Here is a 12,207-nt window from a genome sequence, read left to right on the forward strand (position 1 = left end):
GATGATATAAAGAAACAGTAGCAAGTATTAAGTATCAAGTATAAGGTATCAAATATCATACAAACCTTTTTTCTGGAAGCTTGGCGCCTGCTCCCGAATCGCCTGAGGTTCTACCGCCAGAATGACTGGAATCGAGAGTACCATCAAGTTCCATTGCTTGTTGCAGATTAGTTAGACTCTTGTACCGAATATTAAAAAGCGGCGAGCCTCCCTTGAACCCCGGAGGAGTTTCTTTCAAAGGCGACGCGCTCTTCTGCCTCATTAGCGGACGGCCACGTTGAGTTCCGCTGTTTTTAACGTACAATTTTGCCAAAGGTGGTTTCTCAACTCTAGGCATGGGCTGACCAGTTTGCGTGCCTGGTTGCCCAGTTTGTGGCGTGCCCGTATCTTTGACCGCGCGTCTGGTGCGTTTTTCCGCTTGCATCTTCTTGGTTGGAATCGTCTCGATGGGTGGAGGTTCCGGCCGATCGTCCAGTAATGGAGCAATTGCTACAGTGATTGGCGTCAGTGGGGGACTGGAACTGCTATTTATTTGGTTGCCAGTTCCCGTACTGCTGACGGGACTTTCGTATGGCGACCTCACGCTCTTGGGGAGAGGAGCGAACCCACGTACGTAATCGTAAATTTGATCTATTTCATCGTAGTCTTCGGTATAGGACTGGGGTACGCGGTTTTCGTCCCGATAACTGTTTCCGCTCAGACCTAGACCTAGGCCCAGCCCAATACCGAGACTTAAATTTATGTTGCCATTTAAGCCTCCGCCATTTTGATTATGATGGTAGTGGTGATGATGGTGACGATGGTGATTGTTTGCACTGTCAGAACTGACAGAACGACGTAAGAATGCCGCGGCACTTCTTGTTTGGCGGGTCTGCTTGCTCTCACCGAGTCTGCCATCGAGAACGTGAGCGCGATCTGCGACGTCAGCGACCAGGCGAGAAGAACGGTCGACTAGTCGTGTAAATTCGGTCATTGAACGTAACACGTCTTCGTTTCTAGCCTTTACTAATTTGAGAGGCGCTGCTAGAGGCAGCGAGACTGCGGCTCCTTCTCGTTGGAGTGGAAGCGCGAATATATGTTCCTCTTCGAAGGTTGAGAGTAGACGAAGTTCTGGAAGAAATTGGGACGATGATTTTAGACCGCGAGGTGGCTGCCCATAGACTAAACGAACGGTCAAGGGCAGCCGCTTACTGAGGAGTGCACGGGCTGTGTGGACGCCGCTGATGTTATCTTCACGAGCCAGTGCACTGAAGCGGCCACGCTGCTCCATGCTGAGGAGCAAGCTATCACCGTGGCTATCGACGCAGCGTAAAAAGCGCCCGCGGCCAGGTAGAGTAACTTCACCAGCTGTCAAGATTGTTTCGCCAGCGAGGAGACTCCTAGTGCCCTCTGCGACCACGTTGCTGGAATCGTCGAGTTTGCAGGCAATGCCACGTATTGTTTCGCGTACTAGCGCGCCCTCTTCGGGGCAACGGCGTGCGAGTTCGTTGACGGACTCAATACCACGGACGGCCCGACCTTCTTCGCTGAGGATCTCGAAGTAGCCGTGGTAGGAGTCTGGAATCGCGAGTCTTGGTCCCACACCGACTACTCGACGTCCCTCTTTGATTTTAACCGCTTGGGCGACTATTTTACGCCTACGTCCAGCGGACACCAGGAGCGCGGTGCTCTGTAGACTCGGCGCCGGCAACGTCGGGACTCCCAGACCGCCATACTGGCCTTTTGTTATTTTAATTACTGCTGGAAGACGATGCTTGCTTACGAACTCACGCAAATATGTCGCCTCTTCGGCCCAACGCGCCGCAGCGACGACAATTTGTCCGTCGGTAGCGGCCATACCCCAACATCAACGTTCAGTTATACACTATTGTCCTTTCCTCTTTTGTCGTTGATATTTTGCTCCAACGATCTTTGATACAACGACCTCTAGACCCCATCTGAAACAAAAAAAAAATTGTCTTTATTAATAGACCGCTAAAAATCATTTTTTTCATAAAAAATTATTTTTCATATAAACGCCCAGATAATTTTACAACCGAGTTTTCTCTCAAAACAAATAATCTGCAACTCAACTAAAAAAAAAAAAATTCAAAATCTTAAATCGATCTTAAAAAATCTGCCAATTAATTAAAAAAAAAAAAACGCAGTGAAAATTGCGCTTTTTATTCTGATGACATCCTCGGTACATTTCATATACAAAACCTGTATAAAACGTCCAAAACAGTATATAATCTACTTAAAAATCGGTATGTAAATAAGTATATTTATAGCAACTATCGTAGAATTTAGTCGATAATTACCATAACTAAACAACACTTAACATATTCTCTTATAAAGACACATAATTGATCTAATAGTACGTTTTCCTCGGCCGTGGATTTTCCAACGGACGGTTCGCTCAAGGGTATACCGATTTTATTTTTATAATTTTTTCAGTCGACGTCACAGATCTTCAACTCGTACTCATCCACGAGAGAACACGATCTGAAAACGGGGATCGACATTTTGCCTTCCAGCTGATACTCGGAGCTTACTAGCTCAGTTCGGGTACCAATTAGGGACCGGTTTCTATAATTTTTATTTTTATTTACTCTCAAGACTCCGGTCTACGTAGTGAGAGGCCTGCGGATAGAATAGTGTAAACTAACTTTTGCTGGAAGCCACATATTTAATTGCCCTAGGTCAATTTTGTCTCGGTATCTAAAACATGCACGTCTATTCCGTAAGTTACGGAAAAATAAAGTGCAAGTAATTGTTTTTTTTTTTTTTCTTGTTAGATATTTTTATTTATTTAAGATTAATAATGCTCTTATTATGATAAATAGTAGTAATATTACCGTTGGTAATTACACGAGATGGCCCTGAAGACAAATGCTGATAGCAGACTCAATAGTTTGTAATCCTAGTGACCAATGACCTTTCAATCGTGACAGACGCGCCTCTAGGAAGCTATTTGACATACTTTTTCATACATTATTCTACTCATAACCTCTGCAACCTCATAAACCTTTTTCTTCCTTGATACGTTTGCTACTAAGCCGTTAATTTAATCGAGCGGGAAAATTTGAAAAAAAAAATTGAATAAATTTATAACTAATTGGTTTTCCAGTGGGGATTTAAAATTTTCTTTAAGTGAAGTAATAGGGTAATCAAAATTTTGGGATATTTGGGAACATTATTAGAGAGAAAATGTAATGTTCTATAAAAAAAAAAAGATTAGCATCTATTTGTTCTAAAATGCTCTAGAAGTAAGATATGTAAAAAAAGAAACTGAGGATTGCTTTTTTGACAATCATTATTGATTAGATTAATTTTAAGAGTCTTTAATTAGGGTTATTCTCAGACGGTACCCCTTACTTTTTAAAAATTTTCAATGACAAATGTCAGCAGCATATCAAAATTTTATCCATTTATTAAAAAAAATTAAAACTTCATTAAAAAAAAGGACAACGTAGTATTAATTTCACTGGGGTATATATTTAAAAAAAGTTACTTATCCTTGAGATCAATTGGGAGTTAAAAGACATTTGGAAAATAAATTTCAGTAAAATCTTCATTTCAATTTTATAATTCGAATTTTAAAATTGTATAGGTTAGAATTTATTCAATAAAATGTGTTCAACTTTTAATTGATAAAAACTGTAAATAGTTTTTTTCAATTCTACATCTAGGCAAAGTTGCTACTACGTTGTCCTTTTTTCAATTAAGCTTTTAATTAATTAATAAAATTTTAATATGGTCACGAAAGTCGAAAGTCATTTCATATTTTTAAAAAGTGGGGGGACTGTTTGAAAATACTTTTAATAAATAGTGTAATTAATATTATTTTTAGGTTAAGGACATTGTTAAGTAGGAAATTAATACTCTACAAAAAACGTCCATTGGATTTGTACTTTAGTACCAACCAGAACTGAGATTTTTCAAAAAAATAATAAAATATCGATAAAAAAATGGACTTGAATCGCGAAGCGTAAAAATCAATATTATTTTATTGTGCGATTGTCGTGACTAAGAGCAATAACAGAAAAAAAAGAATTGAGTAATCAAACCATTCTCCGGAGGAAATTTTCAAGAGTAATCGCGTGTTCCCAGCATGTACGAGGTCACATTTACCCTCAGGGAAAATAAATACTAAAAAAGTAACATACGTATATTTGTTGTATTAAATGCTAATTTATTGAGACGTTAAAGATTTAAAATCGTTATCAAGTACATTACGATTGTCTGAGTGAAAGTTATTGGCATAATTTACAGCATATAAATTATACAATTTCTTATTGTCATTATTATTGCTTAACCATTTTTATTATTATTATATTCATATGTATGTAGATATTCCGAGTGATAGGTTATGTGTCATTGTGTAGGTAGCAATGATGATAATATCGTAATATTCTAGTCGATTCTCAGATTTACGAGTGTCAATAACGCATGCCGATGATCTGAGATAATGTTATTGTGTTTTAAGTTATTATACCAACTTATCTTTTAATTTTTATCAAGAAATTTTAGATACTTCGTAATTCGTCTTTTTACGGTTTCATTTTTGGATACTTGTTTTTAATTAATCTTTTTTCTATAATTAAACTACTAATCACAGAAAATTTTTTTCCTTACAAAAAAGGTCTCATTTAATTTCATCATAACATTAACCGGAAATGAAATAATTCAAAAAAACGAACAGTAATTTTCCTAACCTTTCGTTTCTCGCGCTCTTTTTACCATGTCACTTATGATCGAAAAGTCACCATATGTTGAGTAGTCAGAGCAGCGCCACACTTGTAGCGCGAATTACGATAGCTTAATAATTATCGTCATAATTAGACTTCCAATAGCTGTAATTAATAGAGTAATTAAAATTTTCTAACGACTAAGGACATTATGGGATAGGAAATTTAATGATCTACAAAAAATGTCTCTGATAAAATTGCTCTAAAATGAATTTGAAATGAAATATTTGAAAAAAACCCATTAAAGTTGTTGAAAAATTGTTTTGATTAAAATAATTATTTAGTAGTCATTAATTTATTTATTATTATTAATATTATTCATTGAATATTTTTTAGCGGACATAGACGAGAAAGAGCGAAAGGTTAAAACAAAAGGGACAAAGATGCTGGAGCTCCCAGCGACGTATAGAGAATCAAGTATCGTATCTCACCCTCTCGAGTTGTTTAACACAACAACAACTAGCTTTACTGAGACCCGTCTGACACGATTGAGTGAGTGACGCTTGAAGGGACGAGCACAAATTAATATTAAATTGAATTATAATGACAGTGTTTGCCAAAGGGCTCCTCCTACTACAACGTACTAACAGATAACCTGTCATATTTTAACGTAATAAACATTCATTTCACACACCTTTTTTTCATATCAACTATTTTACAGTAATAAAAATACCCACTGATTACCCCAAAAATTTAAACTTCCCTTCGTTTCCCAGTCGAATAAAAATGATATTTCACAAAAATTGTTATCTTAATTCTTCAGATGAATTTATTACTTAAAAAATTTATATCCCATTGAATCCGCAAGAGAATTTCTAACCGCTCCTCATTTGAAAATTAAAAATTTCCTGTATTAAAACGAAAAATCGGCGGAAAAACTGAAAATGGACCCGATATTTTTCACTGGCATATCAATTTCAATAAACGAATCATCGATTACTATGTAATTTTTCCTTATTTACTTAATGGCGGCAGAATAAATTTCAAATTTTTATCGGAAGTCTGAAAATCGAATCACCGGATATGGAAATAATTTGTCCACAAGTGCACTTTTTATTGAACTGAATCGGGCGGTAAATTTCCTAACCGGAACATTACGATGACGTCCAAAAATGTAAATATGAAATTTAAAAATCAGCAAGTGATTTGTGTGATAGATAATGAGCGTGGGAGACAGGCGTGAAGACTTGCCATGGCATGCATATTCATTTTCTTTTCACACACGCGCGGTGTACCGCCTTAAAGGTCCCTCACACACTTGAATAAGTGAGGGATGGAATTAAAAAAAAAGTTAAATAAAGTGAAATAAAATGTAACTCATTCCGGTCTTAATTACTGCGGCTAAATGTCGAGGAGTTGAAGACAGCGTAGAGCGGGAAGAGAAGGTAAACGCGAATGACCGCGGGTTCTAAGGATGTTACAGTACAGAAGACTAGTGTAGTATTAAAGCTGTATGTACGTCTATGGATGTAGTCTTAACTCTAGTAGTTATTTCCGCGTTTAAATCGTAGCAAGAAACCTCCCCGGCCTTTCCAATCATCCGGGGACGCCTCTGAGAGATGACTTATCGATTGGTAGAAATCCTCGAAACTTTCCCAGCCTACTAGTAGGTTTGATACAACCATTGGATAAATTAAAGTAGCTGAAACGTGATCTAGTAGTCGTGTATCCCATTAAATAAATACGTAGTCATTAAAATATATAAATTAGTTTTATTTGTTTGATAACTTATCGATTGACGGTAATACGATACTCATTTTTTGCATAACCCCCTTTTTTTTCTTTGTTTTCACATTTTTCAAGTCTGACTGGCTTGGAAAAGAAAACTTAGCTGACCACAAATAAGATTTTAAAAATTTTTGCTGGGAAATTGATTGGAAATGAGATATTTTTTTTAATTTAACGCGGGGTCTGATTTTCAAATCATTTCCATGAGGGCTTGTTAGAGTGTAAAGAAGTATCATAGTAAAGCCGGACCATGGTGGCTATCTGACGGAAAATAAAATTAACACATGTGAAAATTACTACGGCCATAATAAAATTTTCAACGATTATGTCACAAATTACCGTAACCATTGTCAATTTTACTACAGTCATTGAAGTTTTTGCTCGAGTTTATTTTAATTCTCGTCAGGTGGCCATGGAACGGCTTTACTATGACACCATAGCATTTCAAAACAGGATAACTGTTTTGTGTACACGGAAAAAAATAGGTGCTGCAACAGGGCGCATGAAATTTCAAAATTTGAAAAAAAATTTTGATTTTTTTCCAAACTTTAAATATTTTTAAAAATTTTAAAATTTTATTATACTGACATTATACGGACAATAAAAATTAGTACATGAAACAGGCTTTTGTCCTGTTGCTCCCACAAGACTGCGTCCTGTTGTAGCACTTATTTTTTTCCGTATGATGATTTACAATAAATATATGATGTATATTTACCATAATATCAAAGAGAAATTAAACATTTTAGAAAAATTAACCTGGAAATTTTTTTTTAAATTATTGTTACAATTAGACTTTCAGTAGCTACATAATTAATAGAGTAATTAATATTGCTTATTAATGTAAAGACATTATCAGTTAAGAAATTTGAAACTCCATAAAGAAGGCCTGATATATATTTATCATAAAACCAACTAAAGTAAAATATTTTGAAATAAATAAAAATAATACTTCCGAAAATTATTTATAATTCTATTAATTGAAAATTACTGTAATTAATAGACCATTCAATATTTTTTTTATGTTTCAAATCGCAATTGTATAGGAAATTTTATGCTTTACAAAAATTGTCTGATTAATTTTTTGCCTAAAATTAACCAAAATCTAGATATTAAAAAAAAAAACCATTTTGAGAAATGAATTTTCAAGTACTCATTAATAATTTGCACGCAAAAAGCCCTTAATTAATCAGCTGATTAATATTTTTCAACAAAAAATACATTGTCGTACAGTGAATGTTTCGCTTTACCAAAAATATTTCTTACAATTTTTTCTAAAATCAACCTTAAGTGGATTATTTTCATAAAATATAATTGCAATAAAAATTTTTAGTGAAATTGTTTTTAAAAATTAAATCCTGTCACGGTTCTGTGATTATTAAAATAGTTATTTTTCTAAAAGTATCATTAAATGGTCGATTAAACACGCAGTTTAATAATTCTTAACAGCACTGTTTTATTTTAATTTAATAATATAAAAAAAATTTATTTTTTACAAGCAATAACAATAATAATAATAATAATGAAAACTAATAAATTGTAAAGTGAAAGTTGATGCAAGATAGTAAAGTAGTAAAATATATATAATATTTTATAAGATTGGATTTTAATCTTTCATTCTGATCATTTGATTACTTTTATCAATATTTTATTTTATTTATATAAATATACATATGTATACAATCATATATGTACGTATAGATACATATGTGTCTAAAGTAAAAGAGTCACAAAGTACCCGAAGTTTGTGAAAATAATAAATCGAATGCGTCTGTAATCATCGGACTCGTTAACACGCACGTTGAAGCTCAACTATGTACATCTTATATATATATATATTGATATAATATAAATATATACTTGTTTGGTATCTACTTTATTCATTAATTAAACTCTGCGGGATGTCAATAGTAATGTGCCACCCGTACTGAGATTATCAGTGCAATATACTCATAATTTAAATACTCAAAATAGACGACAATATGTAATTTTTCATCTTTGAGGATCATTAACTCTTTTCCGGTTGATTTTTAAGAACATATCAAAGGGACGATTTTAATTGAGCATTAGATTTCCTATTCCACCATGTCCTCAAATGTTAAAAAGTATTAATTAGTCAAGGAATTAGAAGGATTTAAAATGTAAGTATTTAATGAATATTTGTAAAATAAATTTTTCCGAGTGGTTTTCTTTAAATATTTAACTTCCGGTTGACTTTAGAGAAAAATTATAAGAAACAATTTTTTTAAAACATTCAATTTCCTATTCCACCATGTCCTCAAATATTAAAAAGTATTAATTAGTCAAGGAATTAGAAGGATTTAAAATGTAAGTATTTAATGAATATTTGTAAAATAAATTTTTCCGAGTGGTTTTCTTTAAATATTTAACTTCCGGTTGATTTTAGAGAAAAATTATAAGGAACAATTTTTATTGAGCATTCAATTTTCTATTCAACCATGTCCTTAAACATGAAAGAATATTAATAAGTCGAGTAATTAGAAGGATTCAAAGTGTAAGTATTAAATGAATTTTTGTAAGATATATTTTTTTGAGTGGTTTTCTTTAAATATTTAACTTCCGGTTAATTTTAGAGAAAAATTATAAAAGACAATTTTTGTAGACCATTGAATTTCCTATCCGAAAACGTACTTAAATGTAGAAAAATATTTAAAAATTCAGTATTAACAAGCGTTCCAAATTTACTAAAAATTAAAAAAAAAACTTTTCAAGGATAATTTTTTTATGACAGCTAATTTTGGGTTTATTCTAAGTCAATTTCATATCAAGCTACTTTGTAGAGCGTATATTTTCAGTCCTGGGATGTACACAAGCGTAAAAAAAAATTCAATAATTTGAAAGTAAGACAATTTAAATTGAATAAAAAAAAAACCGCAAAAAATTGTTGATAACTCTGTTACATTGTTCGCAGCGGTTAATATAAAAAATAATGAAATGTGTAACATCAGCGTTCATCGATTTATTTCTATCGATCTGCTTGAAAGACCACAATGGTTTCGAGTAGTTGTTGCCGTTCTGTAAAGAACAACTGCTCTGCGGCTTTATTACGAAACTTGCTCGAAAGCGAAAATTATTTTTTTTTACCCCCTTACATTATACATTTTACAACCACTAGTAACACTACTAACACTAACATTGTAACACTAAGAAAAAAATTATCTTACTTTTTAACACAACCGCTTGTCGATTATTCCCCACTTATTTAACTTATTGCAACTCCAAGTTTTACCACCCATTTTTTTTTTCATTTTTTAATTTTATATTCCTTTAGCCTTCAATTTTTTTTTTCTTATTTATTTGTTTACGAAAAAAGTAACTTGATAACTGTAATCAACCATTTTTCAAAGCAAATATTTAACTGTCAATGGTTTTTTAATGCTCATCAATTTCCCAAAATTATTTCCTACCGGACCGGACGGAAAAAGATCGGCGGGTAAACCATAGGCTTCATAAATTTCAAGAGCTCCACGAGTTTCTACAAACAAACAACCCAGTTTTTTATGATTTTTCCCGCGCTACCTACTAGCGCAAAAATAATTTCGGAATATTAAACCGATCTCCTAAAAATCGATCACTGATTCCCAAAAAAATGATTTTGGATTACGCTTTATATTATATTGCCATCCTCGGTGAACTTTTTCACCGATTAGTCTGCCGATTTAAAAAAAATATAAATTTCATTATCGAAATTCGGTAACGTTTTTTTTTTTTTTTTATTTCAAACCCTCAGTGAATTGATTAGATTCGATTGGTCTCTAGTCGATTGATCTTGAGCTCGTTTCCACGAAGTTATAGTAGAGAGAGAAAGTAAAAGGTACAACGAGATTGAAATGAAGACCGAGAAGTCATAAAAGTAAAAAAAAAAATCGTTAAATACTATCAAGATTACCTTGCACTTGATTTTTTTTTCTATTCACTTCTCACTTAAACCATTTAGTTATTTACTATTTTATTTATTTAAGTATATACATATATATATATATATATATATATATATATATAAACATAACCATGAAGACGAGTGGGTTACCAGTGATATCGTTAACTCATCGTCATAAATATATATATATACATATATACATATATATATGCCAATAAGGAGATATAGACTCATCTCAATAGCTTGAAGCATCAAACATCAACATGAACCAACAACTCAACCATTCTCGCCTCCATGGCTATTTACTACCGTTCATTGTACAATTCCGACTATCATTCTTGATGCATTGATCAATCTTACATTTATTTAATACACTACATAGTTAATTTAAATAAATATTTATAAAACAACAATTTAATTAATTTATTTGAATATAAATTTACTAATAAACCAAATTATTACCGAGTCAAAAAACAATTTATAGTTTAGCCTCAATTCCTTTAATGTTTTATTTGCTTTCAATTCCTTTAATGTTTTATTCCTTTAATGTTTTATTTGAAAGTAACTCTAGTACTTAAAATCCTTAATGAGAACTATGAGGTCTAAATGCGAATAATTCATCGATTTTAAATTGTAACTAAGATCTCAAAACCCTCAATGAATGAAAAGTTATATTTTGAATTTTGAAAAAGTTTAGATAGAAAAGGGAGGGGAGAGAATGCGAGGAATGAGACTTTTGAGGTTCAAATGCGGATTAAATTATTCCTGTATGTTTTGAGTATTTTGAGGCTTTAATTCAGATTATGTTATTCCAGTTTAGTCCTAAAAGTGGTAAAATTGGTCGAACTACTACTTTGATGACTAAATTAAGATAACTTTCTATACTGTTGTCAATCTTCGAATTCTAAATCCGAATTTATTTTTTGACTCTGGTTGTCTGTTTTTACTATAACTCACTTCCGGTTGATTTTAGGTAGTAAAACAAAGAAATGATTTTTGCAGAACAGTAAATTTCCTATTCGATAATATTCTTAAGTATCAAAATATATATTTGTATAAAAAGTAGCCAATGATAAAATTTTGCCAATACTTAAAAAAAAAATTAAATGCGTTATAAGTAATTGATTATTCAATATAGTCATATAACTAAATACACTATCGGATAGGAAATTGAATACCTCACAATAATAGTCTCATGTATTTTTCTTCTAAAATCAACCGGAAGTAAGATATTTAAAGGAAACGATAAGATAATTTTGACAAATTTTTATCATAATCAAGACTTCAAAATGCTGCAGTTATCAGACAAATTAATAATTTTTTAAATTTCTGTACATTATTGTATAGTAAATTTTCTGGTGTACAAAAAAGTTTATACGAATAAAAGCTCTAAAATGAAAAATAAATTAATTATAAGTAAAAAAGCAGAGCAAAGAGTAGATAAAATTAAATGGATTAACGATTACTCTAGAGAAAATACACTGGCTAGTTTACTAAGTGAAGTAGTATAGAGGAACAAGTAGAAGAAGGAGCTGGAGATGTAAAACAAGAAGCACAACGTGAATCTAAATATAGCCACACTCTATAGAAAGTTGATCCTCCTCCTCTTGGCCTCCTCCAGCCCGAGCTCCAGCTTCTTTTCTACCTTCCTCTATCCTTTTTCTTATCCTTATCCTTCTTCTCAGGAACTCCCACTATCCTTATCCTTATTGCCATTCCACCTTCTTCACCTCGCGATGCTTACAACCGAGCACGACCTCCTGGCGATCTTTTCTCTGCCAGCATACCTCTATACCTACACCCTACACCTTTCTTTACTTTATTTGTTTTATTATTTTATCTCATCAT

General features: G+C 32.7%; 1 protein-coding gene across 4 annotated transcripts in view; it reads right to left on the bottom strand.

The window, feature by feature from the left end:
- LOC103575086 (uncharacterized) overlaps positions 1–12,207 on the bottom strand; it is a 111,173-nt gene that overhangs the window by 28,700 nt on the left and 70,266 nt on the right. For all 4 annotated transcript variants that reach the window (XM_053740127.1, XM_014439393.2, XM_053740128.1 and 1 more), the window contains one exon: positions 66–1,937. In XM_053740127.1, coding sequence (XP_053596102.1) covers positions 66–1,837 — 1,772 coding nt within the window. In that variant the 5' untranslated portion in view covers positions 1,838–1,937. The remainder of the gene's footprint in view (positions 1–65; positions 1,938–12,207) is intronic.

Source organism: Microplitis demolitor, chromosome 6, assembly GCF_026212275.2.
Source record: "Microplitis demolitor isolate Queensland-Clemson2020A chromosome 6, iyMicDemo2.1a, whole genome shotgun sequence".
In the NCBI taxonomy this organism is placed as follows: domain Eukaryota; kingdom Metazoa; phylum Arthropoda; class Insecta; order Hymenoptera; family Braconidae; genus Microplitis; species Microplitis demolitor.